Raw genomic sequence first — 24,945 nt, forward strand, 5'->3', positions numbered from 1 at the left:
TTTCTTTAAGTTCGTGCAGACTTTATTGTGTTTTGTGCACCATCTTTATATTTGAAATCGTTTATACATTCTGAAAATGTTGTCTGGCATGTCAAAGAGGACTTTACAGCGCCCTGAATGGTTTTAAAATGATTACTTGGAAGAATTTCACCTCGTTTTATGCAAAGAATTTGTTAAACTATGCCTTTACTGTATACATTTATATTCTATATAAATAGTTTCTGTGGTGATCACTGTCTCCTTTTTTCTGCAGAAAAGATAATATGTCTCATATTATTTGACAATTAAGATCTCTTGGGGCATCCTTACCTGTCGTGTTTGATTGACGTCCTCTTCCACGAGCGGGGACAGCGAGCTGTACTGCACAATAGAGGAGGAAAGGCTGTGGGCGGGCAGGCAGGAGCACCGCTATCCAATGGGACTGGGGATGGGAGGGAGTTTGGCGAACTCCGGCTTTGTTCTAACTTACTGGGACTCCAGCACAATATGACTGAAGCGTCTGCACCGTTATTCCACGGGACGGTGCGTAGGCTCGCTCGCCTGCATACACTTAACACCGCTGACTTGCGCTCCAACTTTGGATAAACTTTTTTTTACGCATCTCCAAGGAGTCGGGAACTTTTATTTTCTTTTGTCTTTCATGGGATTGTCTGATTTCTTCTTGAAAATGCTATTTAAAGAGTTGAAATGAGACTTTCCTGAGCTGCAGAAATCATTCTCTCCGTTTAGAGGATCTTGTTGCAATTAAACGGCGCGGTGCGCAGGATAAAATAACACTTCTGGAGCACTTTGGTACACTGACTAAGCGTGGAAAGAGTTTCTCGTTGAGTTTTGTCTGCACATTTTCTGGAATACAATGATTTGGTGACTCGTCCAAACTCAGTAAAGTTGATGCATCATAGGCATGAACTCTGTCTGAGAAAGGTGGACTGGCTAACTGACCATGGCGCTCACAGGTATGGGCTCAGGCCGGCTTCATTTGATTCTACTGATGTTATGGACTCTGTCGCGGTACTCAGCATCCAGCCAAGTCCGTCAAGAGTTTCAAGTCCTAGAGGAACAGCCCATTGGCACCTATGTGGGCACGATAGGGACCAAGCCCAGCTTCACGTACCGCTTCAGCGAAAATCACAAACTTTTTGCTATTAACGCCACCACGGGAGTCATTTCCACTTCATCTGTGATTGACAGAGAGGTTTTGCAAAGTGATGTCATCAACGTTGTGGTGCTGTCCAGCCATCCCACCTACCCTACTGAGGTCAGGATAGTAGTTTTGGATATTAACGATAACTCCCCGGTGTTTCCAGACGCGTCAATTGTCGTGTCTTTTAAGGAGGACGCCAGCAGCGGCAGGCAAGTGATCCTGGACACTGCTACAGATTCCGACATAGGAAGTAACGGAGTCGATCACACCACGTACAGAATAGTGAAAGGCAACGAGCAGAGGAAATTCCGCTTGGATATTACAGTCAATCCTAGTGGAGAGGGGGCATTCTTGCACCTTGTTTCAACCGGAGGCTTGGACAGGGAAGTTACTCCCTTCTACCAGCTCCTGATTGAAGTCGAGGACAAAGGAGAGCCGAAAAAGTTTGGCTACATGCAAGTAAACGTCACTATTCAAGACATAAATGACAACCCCCCGATTTTTGAGCAGGACCAGTATCAAACCAGTGTTTTTGAGGATGCAGCTGTAGGTTCAAGCATCCTGCAGATTACAGCATCAGATCAGGATGAGGGAGCAAATGCCGAGATCAGGTACTTTTTAGATGATGGGACACCTTTCCAAATTGACCCCAAAGCAGGTACTATTATAATAAAAGAAGGTTTGGATTATGAGAGTAAAAAAGAATATTCTCTTACTATTCATGCTGTAGATAATGGGGTGCCCTCTCTGTCAGGCAGAACAGAAGCCACTATCAAACTTTTGGATGTGAATGATAATGACCCTGTCGTGAAATTCCGTTATTTTCCCACTACTTCTAAATTTGCCTCTGTAGATGAAAACGCACAGATTGGCACAGTTGTGGCTTTGCTTACCGTTTCAGATGCAGACTCCTCTACAGCTAATGGTAACATATCTGTTTCAATCTTAGGAGGCAACGAGCAGAGGCACTTTGAAGTGCACAAATCTCCTGTGCCCAATTTAAGTCTGATCAAAGTGGCCAGTGTGTTAGACAGAGAGAGAATTTCCTCATACAACTTGACTGTGTCTGTGTCAGACAACGGTAAACCTATGGCTAGGTCTTCTTTTGCTAGTCTGGTTATTTTTGTGAATGATATCAATGATCACCCACCCATATTTCAGGAGACGGTGTACAGAGTAGATATCAGTGAAGATATACCAAAAGGCAGCTACATTAAAGGGGTTTCTGCAACAGATGGTGACTCTGGGCAGAATGCCAACCTGCGCTACTCCCTTGTGTCTGGAAATGCTTTGGGCTGGTTCTCCATCAGTGAAAACAGTGGTCTGGTAACCAGTGCTGCTTTGCTGGATAGAGAAATAGCATCTGAAATTGTGCTCAATATTAGTGCCAAAGACCAGGGGCTGCAGCCCAAAATGTCTTACACTAAACTGATAGTCAACATCACAGATGTGAATGACCAAGTGCCTACATTTACACAGAGCACCTATCATGTTTCACTGGTGGAGCACGCTCCGGCCGGCACAGAACTGGTGGTGCTGTCTGCCTCAGATGACGACCTTGGGGCCAATGGAACTATCCGGTTTTCATTTGATGCAGAGACGCCAGCCAGCGTCCAGGAGCTGTTTCGCCTGGATGTCGTGTCAGGGCGATTAAGCACAGGCGTGGAGCTTGACAGGGAGGATCAGGCCTCCTACTTACTCCACATCCAGGCAGCAGATGCAGGCAGCCCCCCTTTGCACTCTGTAGGAAAAGTCAATATCACCCTTTGGGATATCAATGACAATAGGCCAGTTTTCTATCCTGTACAGTATTTTGCAAATGTGAAAGAGAACGAGCCCTCTGGTTCTTATGTAACCACGGTTTCAGCCACAGACCCCGATTTGGGTAGGAACGGCACAGTCAAATATATAATTACAGCTGGAGACTCTTCCAAATTCCGCATTAATAGCAATACAGGCAAAATTACCACACTGGTGCCCCTGGATAGAGAGGAGAAAACTGCTTACCAGTTGCAGGTGACAGCAGCAGATGGTAGTGGCCTGCGCTCACACACACCGGCCATTGTGACTGTAACTGTAATAGACACACAGGATAATCCACCAGTGTTCAGCCAGAAAGTGTACAGCTTTGTCATGTTTGAAAATGTAGGTGTTGGGACAGTTATAGGGACAGTGTCAGCAACCACAGTTGATTTAAATACAAACATTTCATATCTGATCACCTCAGGAGACCAGAGAGGGCTTTTTGCTGTCAACAGTGCAGGTCAGATCACAGCATCGAGCCAGATAGACAGAGAGGAGCAGGGCTTTTATCAACTCAAAGTTGTAGCCAGAGCTGGGGAGATCACAGGAGAGGCCTTTGTTAACATAACTGTAAAGGACTTAAATGATAATGCTCCTCATTTTATTCACGCTGTGGAGCATGTGAGCGCAGTGGAAAACTGGAGCACAGGTCATGTAATATTCCAGGCCAAAGCTTCAGATCCTGATGAAGGTGCAAATGGCATGGTGGTCTACAGCCTCAAACAAAACCCCAAAGGACTGTTTCATATTCATGAGAAGCATGGCCTCATCACGCTGACCGGGCCGCTGGAGATCACGACAAGTTCCTATGAGATTGAAGTCATTGCATCAGACATGGGAGTCCCTCAGCACACCTCCAGCCTCATCCTCATCGTCAGCGTATACGACGTCAACGACAACTCACCTGTATTTGACCAGCTCTCATACGAGGTCATCATCCTGGAATCTGAGCCTGTCAACAGCCGTTTTTTTAAAGTGGAGGCCACTGACAAAGACTCTGGTCTCAATGGCGAGATTATGTATGACATCGCTGGTGGGAACACAGGTGATGTGTTTGGCATTTTTCCAGACGGGCAGTTGTACATCAAAGCGGAGCTGGACAGAGAAATCCAGGACAGATATAACTTGGTGGTTACAGCCAAAGACAGGGCTGTGGAGCCGCTGAGTGCCACTGTAAATGTAACCGTGATTCTAGATGACGTAAATGATAATCGTCCTCTCTTTAACAGCACCAATTATGTGTTTCATTTTGAGGAAGAACAGAAGAGAGGGTCGCTTGTTGGGCAGGTTTTTGCTGAGGATAAGGACTTTGGCCCAAACAGTGAGGTCAGATACACATTTGAGACTCCACAGCCCAACTTTGAGCTGAATGCCATCACAGGGGAGTTGACGAGCACTTTGCAGTTGGACCGGGAGTCACTCATGAGACAAAGAGGCGCCGCTGTGTTCAGTTTTGTGGTTGTCTCGTCAGACCAGGGTCTCCCCAAACCCCTTAGAGACCAGGCCAAAGTGCAAGTTTACATACAAGACATCAACGACAACCCGCCTAAGTTCACCAAAGACATATTCCAGGCCTCCATCTCTGAATCAGCTCAAAACATGACACAGCTGCTACGGGTCTCTGCCTCAGATGTGGATGAGAACAAAAATGGACTGGTCCGCTATCACATCGCTGAAGGCAACGAGGAAGGCCAGTTCACAATCGATAGTAGCTCTGGACAGGTGACTTTGGTTGGAAAGCTTGACTATGAATCCACATCTTCATATTCACTAAAAATCATAGCTGTCGATGCTGGGGCTGTGCCCTTATCCTCCTCTTGTATGCTTAGCATTAGCATCTTGGATGAAAATGATAACTCCCCCATCTTCCCTAAATCCTCACTGTCGGTTGACGTCCTGGAGAACATGAGACTAGGGGAACTGGTGGCCTCTGTGACCGGCACCGATGCAGATTCGGGTCAGAATGCAGACATAACGTACAGCATCACAGCCACAAACAACCATGGCACTTTCAGCATCAGCCCTAACACTGGCAGCATTTTTTTGGTTAAAAAGCTGGATTTTGAAACGCAGTCATTTTACAAACTCAACATCACTGCAAAGGACAATGGCAGACCTCCCCGCTCCTCATCCATTCCTGTGGTTATTCGTGTCAGGGACTTTAATGACAACCCTCCCGTATTTACCCCTGGAGACATTTTCAAATCCATCCCTGAAAATCTTCCTATCTCTGCCTCAGTTATGACCATTACAGCTCAGGACACAGATGCAGACATAAACGGCCAGCTGCAGTACTCGATTATTCAGCAGATTCCACGGGGAAACCACTTCAGCATTGACCCAAGCACTGGGCTTATATACACCAGCAAGGAAATTGACAGAGAGTTCTCAAATCTCTTTGAGTTGACAATCAAAGCCACTGACCAAGCAGTTCCAGTTGAATTTCGTCGCTATGCCCTGAAAAATGTAACAATATGGGTCACGGACCTTAATGATAATGTTCCCACTTTTGTGTCCCAGAATGCACTTGTGGCTGAGCCTAACATAGTCATCGGCTCCATCTTGACCACAGTGGTGGCCTTTGACCCGGACGATGGTGCGAATGGGGAGGTGGAGTATGAGCTTGTGGAAGGTGACTCGGACACTTTCATCATGGACAGGTACAGTGGGGATATTCGCCTGGCGTCCCAGCTGGTTCCATCCCGACTCATGTACACCCTCACAGTGTCAGCCACGGACCACGGCACTGACCGCAAGACCTCCAGAACTGAGCTGACCATCATCCTTCAAGGAGTGGATGGACCTGTTTTCTCCCAGCCCAAATACATCACCATCCTCAAAGAGGGCCAGCCACCGGGCACCAACGTCATCTCCCTGGATGCCTCGAGTCCTAGAGGCTCTGCAACCAAAGTGGAGTATTTCATTGTGGCGGTGCGCAGCGGCGGAAAAGCTGTGGGTCGCCTTTTCACCATCGGCCGACACACAGGAGTGATACAGACAGCTGCAGAGCTGGATCGAGAACAGGGGTCTGACCTCTACCTGGTGGATGTGTACGCCATTGAGGCAGACGCCAGCCAGCCGAGAACACAGCGTGCTGAGGTAAGGATACTGCTGACTTTTCTATTCTCTGCAGGTACTGGAAAGCCACCTTATATTTTGCACTATTGGTCTACTTGATCTGTTTGGCAGGAAAAGGGCATGAACTCACCCACTGGCACTTGTTAGAGACATTTGGATTAAATAAATGTAATAAGCAAAGTTGGAGGGTGGGTGACTGTCCAAGTCACACATAAAACAGAGCCACCAATTGCATTTGGGTGTGCATTCATTTTTTCTTTGCATTATATTAAATCATAATTTTGTTGGACACGACTAAGAAAACCTTGTTCTTTGGCATGATAACTTTATTGTTCTCGTTTCCAAAGCATTCTAGCCATAACAATTCATCTTGAGTGTGGCTCCTCTAATATTTGAGTCTCGGAAAGGAAATGAGCATTGCATGTCTTCTGCGCAAGCTCCTCTAGCGCTTTCCTGAACTGAAATATTCTTATCAGCAGGTTATGAACTGCACAAATCAAAGAAAGACCACTTTTTAATTTCCCCACAGTTGACATAATTCATTCAAGGCTGCTCAATTTCAAGACCCACAATGGTTTCTTTTGTGTGTGAAGCAGAAATGAAAAGGAGAGCCATTCATACGGTGTTCCAGTACAGGTATGCATCATCAGCGCTGGTATTACTTTGAGCCTTTGGGCCTAAGGCTGTTTTGGCACTGGGGTGGTCTTTGGGTGCCTTTATACCACCAGGAACTGCTCCACAGGCAATAAGTGACCATTAAAATTAGTTGACCTCTTAAGACTTTGTAAAAGGATCAGGACAGAGAGAATGAAACTTAAGCTGTCCATTGAGTTTCTTTGCATTATGCGATGCACTGTTTTTAGGTTTTCTCTGAAGGAGATGGAGTTTATTCTCTCAAGTGTCATGTGGAAACCCTAAGGCCAGTTTCGGTGACTAATACCTAGCCGCTAGTCAAATTAAAAGCAAATGTGATTCTATATATGTTTTTGAAATTTTAGCCAGGGCTTAAAATACCATGTTGTTACAGACTCGATGACACACATACCTCATATATTTAAAAAAAAAAAGTGTTTCGTGTTAGTGTATTTCTGAGGATGCCTGATGCAAAATGATTTAGGAGTTTAGGATTAGCAGTTCAAGATTGATGCCTTTTCAACCAAGATGCATATTGAAACTGAAATCCAATACAGCAATCTGTTATTTGGAGACAAACTCACATATTATTGAAATCAAGGATTACTTGGCAAAATCGTGTTAGCAGAGTTAACTTAAAAGTTTGCCCAGGCCAAATGGGAATATCAAATGTTCTCTCACTTTGCCTGCAGCAAAGATGGCAATCTACTTTCCTGCAGACTCTGCTGTCGGGCTAATGAGAGAATATAGTGCTTCACTGCTTCATTCCCAAACGTTAAACTCTAGATTGGTTTCATGCTAAGTTTGAACTTTCTCACCCCTTGGAGAGATGACTTTACCATACCACCTGGCCGAGTAGTCAATCTCTCCCGTTTGAGAAGCGTGAGATCTAATAACGTAGTGGAATTCAAATGACCGTCCACATTTGGATACACGGGCTGGTTTTTGTGCTGCAAGGCAATAAGCAGTCGGTTTTATGACCACATTTTTTTAACAGCACAGATGAACAGGTTCTGTTCAGACTGTTTGGGTCTCCTCTGTCAATGGGACCTCAATGCACAGTGTGGTACAACAGTGTAAACCTTCTGACTTAGACTAATGTTTTTCCAGTGCAGTGTTTATACACCAGATACCCGGTAGCAACTTGGGGAGTATTTCCATCCAAGAGGTTATGACCCTTTCACATTCTCCATTTCCCATTTTCCCCATTGATTGGATGCATGAGAGAAAGCTGGCATTTTCTCCTGCACTGTGCACCACGTGTGATGTTTTGGAAACACTTAAACACAGAGAATCTAGTTGGACATGCTTTATCAGTGGCTGCAATCTCAAACAGCTCGGGATGTTTGTCAGTAATTGTTGGTTGGTGCCTTCTGGCAAACATCTGGGTCATATGTAATATCCAGTGAGGTCTTCATTTAACCAAACAGCGATTCTACTTAAAGTTTGTTAATCGTATTTTTGCTGTTGTCATTTTGCATTTGAAAATGTTTTTCCTATGACTTCATTACCCAGAGATCTGAGTTTCTTTCTCCTGTTTCCTACTTTGGGTAAATATGCTGGGGAAAACATGTCTTGGCGGCAGCTTTATCTATTGTTGATGAATTCATTGAGTGTTTAGAAGGATGTTTTTCATTTGAGTCAAAGTTTTGATTCATCACATCCTGGAATGTACGTGTTTACAGGCGAAGAAATATGTTGGTTCCACTTTGGGCCATCGGCAACATGACAGGAGGTGTTTATAAGCTAGACGAAACACCTGCGATCAGGGTTTATATGTTAACCGCCAAAAGTAAAATGGTCATTACATGCAAATGTCACCTGCCATGTGACAGTGGGGCTGCAGCAGACTATTGTTTATTATTGTTCTTTAGAATGGCAAAAGCATCCATCAAAATGACCCAGAAACTGTGTCTTGTATATTAAAATCATATTTCGGCATTACTCAGAGTCATAGCCTTTGATCAGTAAACGCTAAGTGACTGAACAGTTTGCTGGTTCTTAGAGGAGAAATGAAACTGTAGTTGCAAAAGCAACTCTGTCTATCTCCACTGTCTGTATTGCACTTTCTGGGTAAAATATGTCTTTGTACCCTTTAAATGAACTTAAGCATCCTAGACATGTCACACAGCTTCCATTTGTGTTGGCAGTTTTTGCAGACTTTTCATTGCCACCTTTCAAAATCTATTTTTTCTTCTTTTTCAAGTTGCATATTTGGTTGGAGCATTCCTTTGCATAAAGGAGTGAATGCTGTTGTAGAAACCAGAGGTCTTACTGGTCTCTGTTTCTTATCCTCTCTGCACACTCTCCCTTCATCAGCCTCCTCCTCACATTCAGATGCATCAGCCCCTATACAATGTAGTGCTACAACTGTTTTCTTAACTCACTGTGAATCAAAATGAAGTGCTGGTTTTTGGACAGACCCTCAAGTGCCACGTCAGGCCTTGCCCCCTCCTCCTAAAGGCATTGTTCCCCCCTTAAAAGTAAACACAGTCGCAGTGTTGAACAGGCCTTCCTTTGTTTTACTTTCGCGGATAAAGTGTTGCGCTGCCCCGGCCGCGATTCGAGAGGCTTTTATTATTTTTTTGTCTGTGCCAGCGTCTTTCCTTGGCAGATTTAGGCATGTGTATGGATGCCCCTGTCAGCCAGCTTTCCTCCCCTGTCTGCACCACTGAGCGACGCACAGTCAATCTGTTTGGGCTCATGAAACTGAGGAAAGAAAAGAGTGTTTTGGGAGGGTTGTGGACATGTCAGACGGTATTATTGGGAGTTGTGGGAATAAAGGAAGAGGTGGGGTGACGGGAAGCGTTATTAGGAGGGTGTTCGAAGTGCCAGACACAGGGACCCTTGCAAGGACATGGGAAGTGAGAGGCACAGTTGTGGTCCAGGATCATGTTCCAAGCAGGTTCAAGAAAGAGGGATCAGTCTGCTAGCAGGTTTTGGACATCATAGTCGGGGAATGCAGTCAGATACTAGGCTCAAATTAGTGTTGGTCTATTGTTATGGATAGTTTGAACTCCATTACTGTAGATTCATCATCCCTCCTCGTTAAAGCTGTATATCTTCATGTCTTTACATCTCATTTGTATCTGCGTGCCTGTTTTGTGTCTCTGAGAAACTGCTTGTAGTCTCACTGTCAGATTCATAAATCTCAATGGTAGCAAAATGTCAAAGTCCTTTCGCTTTCTCCATATTTCATGATGCTGAAGCTCCTCTAATGTGAATTCTGAGGGAAATGTGATCAGAGGCATCGTTGGGGTTGTAGAGAAGACAAAAAAAGCCTCCCTGAAATACAAAACCTGTAAAGCCATCCAGGTCAGCGAGGCAGGAGAACAAGGTCACGTACATGATGATGTGATATGCATGCTGGTTCTTCTTTGTGCATTCGTGTCGTTTTGTGAGCGTAATAAAGGCTGAAATATTGATGACTACAGTTTCCACAGAAAAGAGGGAATATTATTACCGATAACTCCAGCTGTGCATTTAAATTTCCTGCATCAAAAAAAATAGGAAAAAATGCTTTCATTAGATTTGAGTCATATGCAAGTTTAGTATGAAAATTTCATGTTTCTCAGAAGGCACATTTTACAAGAACTGGATGAAAAATGATGCAGAACAAACTGCATCCTTGTGTATTGTAATTCATGCTTTAATTGCGATATTTTGCTTGTGCACATGTGCTTGAGAGAGGGTGGTAATACACTATTCTAGCCATTACCCGGGTTGTAATTCACCCCGTAATCTGGCTGGACAAGCGATTTAAAATGGTGACCGAAGAGGTGACGCATCTGCTCAGCTCTCCTGGTAGGTGGTCTCTTCGGGTTTTGGGTGAACCTGTGAGTGAACTGGTGTTGGGGAGTGCCGGTTGTCTCAGAGCGTCTATTCGTTTTAACGAGACGCAATCGCTATAAAAGCTGAATAAACATTCACTCATGCGTAGACGCCTGCAAGCAAATGCTGCCAGAAACACACACACACACACACACACACACACACACACACACACACACACACACACACACACACACACACACTGACCACAATCTCACACAGACTCATGAGCAGAAATATGAAATGGTAGCAACAGTCAAAATAATTGTTTCATTTTAATTAGTATGATTATGTTACTGTCAAATAAGATCATTGAGAGCTCTTTTCTGCGGATTCAAAGTCAAACTCATGTCGGCCTTTTATTGTATTGAACTGTCTGTTTGCGTTTGCCTTTTATTTTGTGCTTTGCTGAAATTTTGCTTGTTTTACGTTCTTACAGATGCTTGTATTAGTGATGAAGATCAAAAATACTGTGCTATACGTTTTTTTCTGAAGAGCTCTTGTACGCTAGAGTAGTTGCTACAGCAGGCCTCCTCAACATATGACTTTTTTCTCATAACACAGCTCATAACACACACTTATGAAACTCGGGCCTGAAAGGTCAAGACCTGGATCATATTGTTCTGCTGTGCCATGTTCTATAAAGTTAAGCCAACCATCGCATTAGTAATGAAACGGCTAAAGTAACCCTTTTTTTGGCACAGAAACTGGTAAATCCCACAACTCACTTTCAGTTTTTCACCTGTTAAAATGAATAAGGAGTCAGATTCTTTAATCGTGGTATAATCATAAATGAATCTCCATGTGTTGTGTAGCAGTTAGGCTTGAAACTTTCCTTTATGATATAGTTGAATAGTTAGAGTTAGAGCTGGATCAGGTAACTCTGAACCATCCATTAGAAAGGCGGCTGTGGGTTCAGGCTCCTGGGGGACGTCCCATGATGCACTGAGCATTTATTCTCCACTTTGTCTTTTCACTCACGTTGTGTATGTATGCCACTACTGCAGCTGTCCCCAACCCCCGGGCCTCGGACCGGTACCGGTCTGTGAGTTGTTTGGTACCGGGCCGCGAGAGTTGAGGCTCAGGTGTGAAATGTGTGGTTTTCAGGGTTTTTATCGGTTTTTAGCGTTATTTTGTTATCGTTTTTATCGTTAACTCGGTTTTCCTGGGTCTTTTCATGTGTGTTATGAATAACTCTTCTTTTTTTCAGTACCGGTACTAGTTTTATTTTGTTGTATTTTTCCGCGACACCTTAAAGGCCGGTCCGTGAAAAATATTGTCGGGCATAAACCGGTCCGTGGCGCAAAAAAGGTTGGGGACCGCTGCACTACTGCATGTCATTACCTTTTTTTAAAAAATTAATAGTTGTGTTTTGTCCTTGTCTCTCTACGCTTGTTTTTTTTTTTTTCACTTTGTCCTTCCCCTCACCTTCCAACCATTAAGAGGAGATGGCTGCCACTCCCTGAACAGGGTTGTGATCTCTTCCTGTTAAAAGGGAGTTTTTCGTCCCTACCATGCCAAGTGCTTTCACATAGGGGAATGTTTGATTGTCTCTAATACTTTAAGGTTTTCCTTGGAATATAAAGTGCTTTTCCTAGTTCATAAAAGTTCTTAAATGTTAAATATTGTGCAAAAACAGATAATTAAAATAAAGTTCAATCAAGAAGTCAGGAACAGAGTCATATTATGTATCTGACCTGCAGTTCAACTCAGTCTTTTGGTATTTGGGAATTTGCAATGGTGCTTTGGACACATGTCGAATCCAGTAAAATAAACTGACATCCAAGTAAACGACATCACTGTTAAGATTTCACTGGCATTGTCTGAACTTTCTAACACTCATTGTATTGTCTTCTGCGGGAAACTGAATTGTGCTGGTGTGGTAACCCTGCCCTGTTCTACTCTAAACAGGTTAAAACAAAAATTATTTACATATTCTATTTAAAAGAAAAAATGGCTAACCGCTAAATTATGTTCGTGAAAGGAATGTACGTGTGTATTAAAAGAAAAATCTTTAACTCTGCAGTTAACTGTCCGCAACTTTAAAAAAAACAACCAAAATAAGTTTTTCCCCCTGCTCTGCCTCATGAAAAGTCAATGCAGGACCTTCGGTTAGAATAATAAATGAATGCGGCCAGAGCTGTGCATGCTCTGCAGAGTTTTGCATCATTGCGTTTATTTTCACTTCAGAGATTCATTTCTCTTGTTGTGTGACTTTGATTGTCATGCCTCATTTGGGAGGGGGTCATTCCTCTGTCTTAAGCACACATGCTCGGACCAAATGTGCGACTGAAATAGTATTAATCTCCGCTGAGAATGCCTTTCTCCTTTGGTCTGCAGGATCTGGCGTGATCAAAAGGGAGACCTTTATTGTTTGGTACTGTAGCAGGTGGGATTTCTTCAAGTGCAATCAGAAAGGTCGATGTGAAGCTGTGATCTAAAGTTTCCAACCTTTCCAGTCACTCAACCGCAAAAAAGTTTGATTGGGAGTAGCTGAAGTGGGAATGATCAGGTAGAGCTATGATTTGGTTTGTACATTTTGCCTGAGCAAGTGCTACATAAGGATATAAATCTTTGAGAGTATGACTACATCCCTGTGATTTCTTCATCACTCCTCTCTGCTCTGCTCTGACTGTGAAGGGACCATAAAATATACCCAAGTCTCTCCAGCTGAAAAAAAAATGTTCCACTACTTTCACTTGTAAAACGAATGGAGTTTGAGAGAGAGAGAGAGAGAGAGAGAGGCAGAGTGGTGGGTTGATTTTGGCACATATTCTCAGTGGTAATAATGGATCCCAGCTACAGAATGATTTGTTCTTCCACGTGACTTACCGAGCTCTCTAGCATCAACAAACACTCCACATGCAGAAATACACACAGCAAATTTCCATTGTTTTCAGAGCTCAGACTTGACTGTGGTGCCTGGTTGACCTGTTCGTCTGCTTTGTGTCCCAGAAAAAACAAAAAAGAGCTACTTGCTGCTCTTTTTGCTCATCTCACTTCCCTCTCCCTCACGTCCATCAGTGGCACCCCTTGAGTGACATTTGGTGCTTTTGGCTCACTCACAGATCCTCACATCTTCAGGGACATCAAACAAAAAGGACACAGAGAAGACTTCTGCTGTGCATGCAGAGTTCTCACGTGCACAGCAGAAATGCATAGCCCTCATCTCCCCTGCTTGCGGTAAGATGAGTGACCCGCAGGCAGGAAGGGGTATCTACCACAGCCTGGGCAGATAATTTAGGATCTAGAGATGGAGGGAGGTGAAAGGAGGAGGGGTAAGGGGAGTTAAGGTTGGAGCTGGGAGAAAGGGAGGGAGGAGTGGAGTAGGACTTTAGTGTCAGGAGAAGGAGACAAGCAAAAGATAGACTGGCACCAGAGAGCAAGAGCTTGTGTTATTGTTATCTCCCATCTTATTTTACGAGTTTTCCATCAAGAGAGTAACTGTAGCTCATGCTCTGCGTGCGCCACACTTTTAACTTTATTAAGAGGTTAACCATACCGTGATTTAGAGTCTAAGCAGAACTTATTTTTTTATGTTTTGTAGCTGTGTTGTTGTGATAATATTACTTTTCAAGCTTGCAAAATCTTTGCAAGCTTTGTCTTGCTCAGTCTGCTGTGCAGGTCTTAACTCAAAAAATAAGCCAAGCTGCGGTTGATTTGCAGCTGTTTTCAATTTTAGAATTGAAATATTTCAGCTCTCAAAATGTCCCTGCATGACTTTTCCGGCACTCAATTTCTGTGCAAGTTGTTAGATTTTTAGAATCATGCAATGGAGTGTTAGTCGTAATTCTGTTCGTGCTCTTCATTTGACAGCTTTTTGGACGTTTCTTGGACTTTGAAAATCCGCTGACCTATCTAATGTGATCTAATGGGTTTTTCCCCCATATTATAGCTGATTTTAATGTTTTGTTTCTTTTTGTTTTCTAATCCTTTCTTTTTCTCCTCTTAGAATTGTGTACTGTGAATATTATGGAGTGCTATTGAGGTCATTACAGACTCACGCTGTGCAGCCAGACATTGTTTAAAACCACATCATAAATCAATATATCAGCCTTAATTTGATAGTGTATTTTTTTTAATAGCTTCAGCTGAGGAACCGAAAGAAAAGCCTACGGCTGAGTGTTTAAAGGGTTGGTTCACCTAAAAAACAGAAATGTTATCGTTATTTGATGAACAAGTTAAAAATAAGCCTAGAGAGAGATTAAAAAGATATTTATGTTTAAGGTTCTACTTAACTGACAGGTGCCTCTTATCGGGTGTTTCTGGGCAGATTGATTGCTTCTGAACCACCTTACAAACAATCAGAAAACTCAAGCTGCTTAAATTCCCCGTATACATCCTCCTCCCTTGGGTTGTTTTGCTCAAACGCTGTGGTTGTTTGAGCACGTAGTCGAGTGCAACGTCCCGGGAAAATTGCTCGTGGTCACCAGGACAATAACTGGAGAGTATGAGCTTCACTTTGTAGGATTATTATCTCATTGAAGGAGATTCTTGGATCCGAGTTGTCTCCGTGCTGGCGCTGGTGCGCTGTATTTCCAAAGCAATAATCTTAAAGCATCTTTGATGGTGAAATCTCACAGAGTATGCTGGGTGCACGCTTCGCCTTCAAACGTTTCCGTCTTGCACGGCATACTGTGTGGCTCTGCATGGCAGCTAGCAAATGCTGGCCCTCGATAGCAAACAAAACACAGTGTTTACACAAATTTCGAACAACTGATCTGCTGTCAGAAACAGAGCAGCAAGAACTCCTGGCTTGAAATAGCTAACCATTTTGGTGAGCGCGGCCCTGCTCTCCCCTCCTTGGTTGGTCAGTTTAATTGAAACCAGCTGGTGAGGGTTCTGGGTAGCGATGCGCGGGGGTCGACTCAGCGTGACTCAGGCTTTTACCTGAGCTGCCCCCCTTTTGCTTTGTTGTCAGAAAAAAGTTATGTTTTAAGTTTGTGATATCTCATGCAGCAGACTAAAGGAAAGTCTGACTGTTTTCAGCTCCTAAACGAGAGGGAAAAAGCTGTGGTTCTGGTTTCGATTACATTCGTTGACATTGTGCTATTTTCGCTTTTTTTTTTCTTTTCTTTTTTTTGCCCACTCTGTGATTTTCCTATGCAAATGGATGAAGTGGCCTAATTTCAGCAGGTTCTTTTGTGTCGAGGTGTAATTTAACAAACTGCTGCTCTCAAAGTTGACTTTATGGTCTTTCCTTTCAAACACTGTTGTTGACTTTGTATACATTTCTTAGTTATATGTGTGTTAAAGTGCAGATACGTGCCTGATTGCTCACATGCACGCCTCCGTATGCATGCCTTTAACCTACTGTTCTTGCGTACTTTTTACCAAATTTTTCTGAAGTTATCCTGCTCGCTGTCTCTGGCACTGACACGTAGTTCACTGAGATGGGAAAAAAACCCTAAACAGCCCACTGAACAATGAATCATCCGAAACATCGTCTAAACTTGGCTGGCCGGCTGTTGACAGACAGATCGTAATGAAGTTTCCCTCCCACGACACTAAGATCTAACGGTATTACATAGAGGTTGATCAGATATTACATTATGTTTCTATCTGCTCCAGGGGGCTTCTGCTATTGAGGGCTTCACTTACAGTGAGGCGTGCAGACTGAGCGCAGATGCCTGTGGGTGTATGAGAGCAAAATAGCAACAACTCAACACTTACAATTCAAGTCAATCGAAATCTGCTCACGTTCTTCTTAAATAGCCAAAAAGATCTATTATTCTTCTCATTGAGTCTTTTTTTTTTTAACATTTGAGTCTCTTTGTAATCATTGTAAATGCCATACTGAGGTAATCAAAACAAATATTTATTCTAGGAAAATGTGAAGCAACTGAAGTGAGCTGGAAACAGTGCCAGCTTGCTCTCTGCGTTGTCAGTTTCGTTTCACTAGATGAAGGACTTTAAAAAGAACTGCACCCTTTTTGCACGTTAGCATTTTGGCGCACGTTTTCATGCATCTAACTGATGAATTATCAAATTATCAAGGCTATGAATAAGCTTGGACTTGACTCCTGGAGTGTTTGTTTAATGATCAGTCATACTGGAGTACCAGCGTCTCACCTGGAAATACCATCAACGACCTGCCCAGCACCCTGCTTCACACCCAGTGTCAGCTGACATTGGCTCCGGGGCCCTGGTTGGATAAGCTGTTAATGTATGGATGTATGTAATGTAATGGAATTAATGTAAAAGTATAATTGAATCAAGGAAACTGACATTTCTGAGAGCATCAATATATCCAGTGTGTACCTGACAGCTTACTTAATGGACTCTGAAATCACATAACTAAGCTGTTCAAAGGTGCAGTGCTTTTTTAGAGATATCTACTATTAAAGACACTTACATTAGTTTTCATTTTATTGAAATATGTCTCTTGTCAGATATTAAAGTTTATTGAAATGCAATATACAAGTGATGTCTGCATTCTTCAGGCGCGCCAGCTAGCTCAGTGCGAATCTGTCCTCCTGCAGATTTACACATGATCCTGCACAGGTTTCGTGCCATTCGATGCAGCTATTTGATAAAGACTCAGTGATCCGATGAAATGCGACACTCTCAGGATCCTTCCCAGTCACTCTTGTGACCTTTGACCTCACTTGGCAGAACTGAAACGGAAGCACAGCAACATCTCTTGGCAGCTAAACAGCCAGCTATGTGTCTGTCACAGTGTCTGTGTGAGTGGATATACTCTTATAGAACGTGCGATTGTGTTTCATCAGGCCGAAAAAACACTTGTGCGTATGTGTGTGAGAGCATGTTAACATGTGACAGAGTCCTGCAGCGTGGTAGACTGGCAGCCTGAGCGTGAACTCTGCATGCTTTCTTTATGTCTCTGACGTCTGACAAGGCTGAGGCGCTGTTGGTAATGATGTGGTTATTACTTCCCATCATGCATCACTGCAGGCCGGGCCGTAAAACAGTGCGGTATATTCACTGTGTCCCTCACCGACTGCCTACTGTGGCCAGCACTTTGTGGCTGTTTTATGAAGCGTTTTCCACTTAGGGATACACTCATGGGACCTCGTTCACCAAACTGCTCTTCAATGTGATATCATCATGTTGTGTAAAAGATACAATTATAATTTTATTTGCTTTTGTCATGTCTTTGAGACAGTATTTTTAAAATTTGATAGCTGGGAGATATTCTACATTAATAATAAAAAAGATACATTTCACATATGAAAAGTTTGAATATTTTGTTGATGTGTTGTCTAAAGTCAAATGGCAATGCAGTCTTCAAAGGCTATTTGCTAACACTATAAATGGTTGCTTATAATAGGGAACAGACACCCGACAAAGAACTGTCAACTGATTTTGCATTTTTCCTCACTTATGTCCCTCAATTTTATAAATCCATAATCAATAATGAGAAAGAGAAGTATCACAGGAAAAGTCTAATTTTCAGGGCTTCCGTTACCTTTTTTCCACCTGCGTAGTGCTCCTGCCCAATCTTGAAACTTTTCCACAGGTTTTGACAAAAAACAAAAGACTGGTGCCAGTGCCAGAAAACTAGCACTCGGCATGCCACCACAGCAATTACTGGGCCCAAAGTTGTAACCACTTACATTAGTGGCTCTGGGAGGAGCTACTGCAAGAATTTAAACAGTAATTCATAGATGTAGACTCCAGATATCCATCTTCTGTGATTTTATTCCCACAAAAACTACTCCAATTTCTCCCGTATAACACTACATAACATTAGGTGCTTAAATCGGACAAAATGTGGGCTTGTCGAAGGTAGAGCTGGCACCACCACTGGTGGAAATTAGGCGTATTGTTAAATTGACTTACATGTAGTCATATCAAGGGATACACTATGGAGGACAGCTTCAAGAGCTGAGTGCAACTAGAGCAACTTATTCACTGAAGCTAGGATTATCTTGTTATTCTTATGACAACATATTCATGCCTTAAGAAATGTTCAAAGAAGATTGTAATGACACATTTTTTTATATTTAATGGCTTTATAGTTTTTACAGTGTTTTCTTTGTCTCGCTTGAATTCGGGGTATTCTCTTTTGGGAATTATACTCTCGCCGTGGAATGCAATCAGTAAAAGGGGATGGGCATCGGATTTCAAATTGTCTTTGAAACTCAAGATTTATTCACAGGCTGCATACATAACCCCCGCTGCTGAGTTGCACGAGCTCTCTACTTAGGCTGTGAGGAAACCGTGGTTGCCCCGGGCCTGGAGAAATGCCAGCTGTGGTCATATGGAACCAGTTTGATTCTCTAACTGTCAAATTCTCTGCGTTTCCCCCAGCGTATAACTTCATATAGAGGATGCATGGACATGGTGCTGTTTGGCATTAACAAAACAGCGACGTCAGTTTCTCACGAGAGTTAAGATTGTATCCAGCTTACCTTAATGACCAAGTATGGGGTGCATTTGAGAGTGATAACATGATCATTTTAATTTTTTTAAACCTTAAACTCACTGCACATTGCTCGGGATAATCTTTGGAAGGAAATAAATTTTAGAGTTCACAGTGGTGAAATCCGTTAAATTTGCACAATCTTGAGTGCAGTATCCTAAATTTATGCTAAAAAAAAAGGCAAAAGAAGGACCAGCATCCCTTCTGCGCCATTTAAAATCTTCTTCAAAAAAGTATTTGTGTCTCCCTCATTAATCTTCCTCGTCTCGCAAAATTAAATTCATATCATTATGACACAAATTAGCCCCCTACAATGATTACCCTATTGTTGTGTTGTTTACATTGTTATTTTTCCGCTGCTCTGCATACATCAGTTCGCTCTGGTTTTAATTAATTCTTGCACAGAAATGAACATGGGAGCAGTCCCGGGGTGATTCATTTAGGGTGTATATGATTAGGACCGACCTCGAAGATCAGAGGTTCTTTTTATTCTGTGGCATTGATGCTAATTCATTTACCAAAACCCCCACAAGTCTCCTCCTTCTCGCAATCCTTTCCTGTTGTGTTGAGGTTTTATTCTTTCCGATCATAAGAGCCCCAATTCCACTGCGCTGTTTGTGTTGGATGGAAATGAGGTCTGTCCATTTCTTTAGGGATGGGTAGATCAATGGATGGATGGATGGGGGTGGAGGGTAGAGAAGCTAGTGTGCAAGCTGTCTCTCCAGGTCTCCATTGAGATGAGATTACATCGTTGGTTGGTGGCTGCAAAATGCAGCACTCTGCTGGCAGACACCAAGCAGGACTCACAGGAGTCTTTTCAAATCTCACCATTGTTAGCGAGGGATTATTCTTTGGGTTGTTATCCCATTATGCTGTAATGGTAGCAATTTTCTGCTTAGGAATTTGGCTTTTTCTAGGGGGAAATACATGCCAGAATGTTTTTAAATCAAGCATTTATCATGTGCAATTTGTAAAACCTGTTAAATTGTATTTCCACAAAGAGTGACATTTTAAACAACTCTGAGTTCTCTGCTGGATTTATTGGGGAAATATTTGTTTACACTGATATCTTGCATTTCAGCATTTTCTTTTAGTTTAGCTGAAACCTTATATTGTCTTACAGAAATACTGTAAAACGGGACAACGGTCAGGTTGTTTTTAAAGTTCCTCTCTGCACAATGCTGAAGTCAAATTCTTGAAATATTTTGGGTATTAATTTTTTTCCCGACATTAGGGAATTGTCCTTTCTTTAATATGGGATGGGACATCAACAAGGCTTTTCAAAGTAATGCTCTTAACAGGTCATTAAGCTTTTTTTGAGTTTTTCTGTAAGTTTGCCCAAACACTAAAACCTTGTGTCTTTCACGTCTGATTAGTGACACTTTAATAAAGTCGTTTAAAGTTCAGCGGACTGAATTTTCCACCTTTTCTAGTGTTTCTATGGTCACAGGGAAACGACCTGCATTCAGGCCTGTACGCAATCTTTTAAATGCAAATCCTTTAAAAGTAACTGTGTAATTCTGTCTATGGGGACTCTCCCAACTTGGCTGTGAGAGAAAGTGTTCTTTTTATATAAGGCAACCACGGCTGTTTTTCTTTCTGTCTTCTTGATCTGACAGCAATTGACTAAGCCAGTCCTTAAGGCGTGACAAAAGCTTGGCAAAATCTTTACATTTCTTTTCCTCCTCTCTCCCCCCTCTCTCCCTCGCTCTCTCTTTTCTAACTTTTCGTGGATGGGCCAAGGTAGACAAAGCCTGTCTTCTCTTCCACTTGATTGGGTCAGAAGGCTGAGGTTAAATGTTTGGTTCAAAATTGTCTTAGCATTCCCAGCGTCATGTTTTTTCTTTCCTCTTTTTTTAATGGCGCTCGGGGAAGCTCGGAATACTATGTCGAATCGGCCACAATCAAATCATTTACGGTGAGCTCACAACGAAGGAATTAATGCATTTTATATGAGGATGCCGAGTCTGAGGTGAAGTCCCCTCAGCAACATGTGAGAAAACGCTCTCTCTCTCTCTCTCTCTCTCTGTTTTACTTATTGAAATTATAGCTGTCACCCATTTCACAAGGAGGAGAGCTAAGGGGAAGCAGGTCATTGACTTGATTTTCATGGGAAGGCTGATTCGGCCATTCAGGGTCTGATAGGTCCAGTATTGACAGCCCTTTGCGCGAGGGGAGGGGAGCATGCCGCCTTCATTGTACCCACGGTTTGCTGAGGAAAAACAAGAGAACGCCTGGGAGACAAAGACCTCAATGGGAACAGTAGCCCCTGTGTCCCCTTGCTTCTGACTGCTGCTGCTGGGAGGCTTGTGTCTTCCATTCTGGCCTCAAGTGCTACTCCCACCCTCTCTCAAACACCCCGCCACCCACTTCTCCCGCTCTTTTTTCATCCTGTCAAGTGGCTGCAGAGGTGTTGCCGTTTTATCCTCTGACCCTTGACACCCTCCCTCTGAGTCGTATCGTCTCTGGGTGCAGAGGTTGTTTGTCATCTTCATTGGACGAAGAGTACTCTTCAGATCTATTTGTTGCCGACCGTGCTAGGAGCATTACTAGGGTTCTCAAGTGGGGCTTTTGCTGTAACTGGTCACAGGTGTAGGCCCAAAAAAACGAGACCATATCTCACCCTTATTACTTAAAATGTTGTACTGCACTTTCTCAGATCCTCAGTGCTGCACCAAGTTTGTGGTGCACCAGAGGAATGATTGTCGATATAGCAAAGAACACAAATACATGCAGAGGTTTTGTGTCACTCCTTCTTGCTTCTTACCTTTCATTAACCTATTTCTTTTCTAAATAATGTATGCAGTCAGTGGGTGTTGGCAGCAGTTGTCCAGCTGTTGTCATTTGTATTCACTTCAAATCCTGCTCTCAAGCCCTTGCTCTTGTATTAACAAGTTTGTGTCAACCAGAGAGCCTTGGCCAGCCATCAGAGTGTAGTACATTGGTCTAGGTTTAAGGTTATCGGGTCAGTCTTATCGAGCCCTCTCTTTGAAGTAATCCCTGGCTCTGCTTCCCTTCTGATAAATACTGTATGTGGGCTTTGTCTGGGCAGGCGTCCAGCATGTGTGAAGGATGGAATATTTGCTGGTAGTGCTTACTTAGAAGTGTTCCAAAGCCCCAGCTAATATATTACCAAGGTTTGCCAGATATAATTTTAAACCTGACTTGGAGCTTAAGAACGCAGTTGTTGGGTGAAAACACATTTGAGCTCCTCTGAATTGTTTCTACAGATGCAGAACTCAAGCTAATCAAAACAGTTTTTATTTTCCATCAGTCTGATATAATCCTAGGTTTCGTCATTGTCACTCATACTTACTTATCTCATGCTTTTTCACAGCTAAATCTATAATCTCTCACACCAATTAAAAGAACACACTCAACAGAAGGAGTTATGCGATTACAGAAAAAGATGTGGGTCAGAAGCTAGCTTTTACCAGGGTTTCATGAGCAGGGAAATGAAATACGATTGCACTTTAACCCTTCCCGACTTGGCATCCAACCTTTAGAGCACTTTCTGACCTCTAACCTTTGGGCTAACCCAGGAAATTGTCCCGACTCCCTTTGACAGCGAGTAAGTACCATCTTTCCGACGTTTGTTGAAAAGAGTATAATGGGAACACAATGGAGAGTAAAATCATGCTGTGGTGACAGTTGGAGATCACAGCCCATGAATTTTTGGTTTAAGACATCAAAATGATGATAAGCCAACTGGTAACCATTAGGCCTGTATCCTTCAATGAATTTCGAGAACACACACATCTTGGCTCCCTTCAGATTTTTCCTTTCTTTTGGTTACCGCAGTGGATCGGCATGGTAGACTTTGTAGGGGGACTCTATCTTCCACACATCCCACACACCCTCCTGCTCCCTTTCCCCCTCAATCTAATACTGGCTTCTTTTGAAGTGAGGATTTTCTGGAGAAGTGCTTCAAAGCCCCTCCCCGCCACCCCACACCCAAATCTGTCTATTGAAGTATGAGGGCCCCAGCTTTCATATGGGGATATGGTCCTTCGATTTTGGGTCGTGAGCTCTTTATCGTAATTTACTGTATCAGGGAGTGCTTCTCTCCTGGTATGTGGAGATTGAAAGGAATGGTCATGTGCTGAACTGATTAAGAAGTTAGCAGTGACCCGAGGTTAAACCCTTTGAGTGGAAGGGGGGCTGGGGGTGAGAATACAAAAGACGAGTTGGAGTGGGCATAGTGGGTGGAAAGAGGTGGTAAAAGATGGAAAAATTATCCCAGTTCCAACTATACCACTCAAGAAGTGAAACTTTGCAGGAACTAAGGTCAAGGATTCTTTTCACTCGCTACTCCCAGTGCCTACACCCTTAAAGAATTTGAGATAATGCCATTAAAACTAACCTTTCTATTGTCACAGTGACTTGTTTTGGTAAGGACACATTTTCCTTATCATGTTCCATTAACTTGACATTACCTCACTCTTGTCTCTCCCCTCTCTGTAGCCTCACTCCTTTTCACGATTCAAGGCACCACCAGACTGTTTTTGTAGCTGGCTTGTCTCTTTGGAGGACCGGAGTAAACTGAATGGTGACAGCTTTGCCTGCCAGGCGAGTTGTGTGGCGCAGTGTCTGTATTGAGTCTAGGCTTGAGTTTTTTTTCTTCTCCCTCTGCCTCTCCCCTTTCTGTGTTTGATGAGAATCAGACAGATTTAGCCGAGGTTTGAGCAAGCACAGAGGCCGGCCGGCTCTCCGCGCACCACTGCTGCCATGCTAATAGTGGCACAGCCTGGGACCGCAGAGATTATCTGTTACCAGGCAGAGATGTCACAAACCCAGGGGGTATTTGTTGCCTTCAAAGAGACGCCTGGTCAATCTTTCCCCTCGTTAGTTATCACACTGATTCAAATGAAAACAAAAAAGGGCAAAAACAGGGGAAAGAAGTCGTGAACTGTGACACATCTCATCAGCCAGCATTTCTAGTCTTTCTTTTTCCATCCCATTATACAGTCTATTGACTATCCTAGAAGTTTTTATTGCAGGATTTCCGCTTTTCACTTTGACAAATAATTGAGGGCTGATGTCCTTCCTGGCAACGGATTTACATTAAAATGCTCTGACCCGTTTTGATGGTTAACTTAACCCAGCTGAGCAAAGCTCGCTCCAGCAATCAGATGTAACGGCATATTGCGTTTAATTTGGAAAAAGTGTGTTAAGGAATCTTTTCTTTGAGCCTAAGTTGCCTTAAAGGGAGGGCGGATCGGAAACTTTCTATGCCAAATCGGTGGTCAAAGTCACAGTTTCTCTGCTTCAGCAGCGTGACAGTAGCCTTATCGAACTTTAACAGCTCTCCCACAGAAGTGAAGATGTCTCAATGCTGTCTTTGTAGCAAACTCTGTCAGTCAGTGCTCAGTGAAGACCGTGCAAAATTGAGCTAAGTGGAATTAATGAGCGAATTTTACCCTGGAGACCTGAGCTGTCGTTGTCTTTGTTTGTTAAAATGAACGTTTTCATTGCAGTCATCTCACCCTTGCATTGGACTTGCCAGGATTGCTTGGGTCCAACAGGTAATTCCCAGACATTTCCCCTTGTTTGGCTAAGGGAAAAAAAGGAGCATCCACCCGTACTACCCATCCATGTATGTAAAAGTCATTAGCCATCGGGAGAGGGAAAAAATAGAGAAGAATTGAGGTTGATGTGTGCAAGAGTGTCCTTAATGCTCATTACTTCATTCAGAAAAGATTTGTCACATCTTGGGAAATGTTTTAAAAATGGAGACGTTAAGAAAAAAGGAGAGAAGTGGCTTGTCAAGTTAGGGTACATTTTCTACATTTGTCTCAATGCATTTAGCTTTCAGTAATGGAACAAAGTTTACTCAAATATTAGATGTCAGTTGCCAGGATTTCCATTTAACTCTGCATATGTCTGAAAAAGAAGCAGTACTTTTAATTCTGCTAAAACGTGAACTTCCTTAAATGAAGCCGTCTTGAAGTTTGGTTTACATAAAGCTTTGACAGTTTGGCATAATGGAAAGTTCAGTATGTCTCATTGGGTTCATGTCCATGATACTCATATCTCATATCTCTATTCTTTTTTTTTTCAGCATGCACTA

General features: G+C 43.0%; 1 protein-coding gene across 2 annotated transcripts in view; it reads left to right on the forward strand.

Annotated features, from left to right (window-relative positions):
• The first annotated feature begins 465 nt into the window (after nt 1–465).
• Nucleotides 466–24,945, forward strand: part of LOC120720430 (protocadherin Fat 4) — a 98,685-nt gene continuing 74,205 nt past the window's right edge. For both annotated transcript variants that reach the window (XM_040010106.1, XM_040010107.1), the window contains exon 1: nt 466–6,046. In XM_040010106.1, the coding sequence (XP_039866040.1) occupies nt 944–6,046 (5,103 nt within the window). In that variant the 5' untranslated portion in view covers nt 466–943. The remainder of the gene's footprint in view (nt 6,047–24,945) is intronic.

The sequence above is a fragment of the Simochromis diagramma genome, unplaced genomic scaffold, assembly GCF_900408965.1.
Source record: "Simochromis diagramma unplaced genomic scaffold, fSimDia1.1 OVJJ01000585.1, whole genome shotgun sequence".
In the NCBI taxonomy this organism is placed as follows: Eukaryota; Metazoa; Chordata; class Actinopteri; order Cichliformes; family Cichlidae; genus Simochromis; species Simochromis diagramma.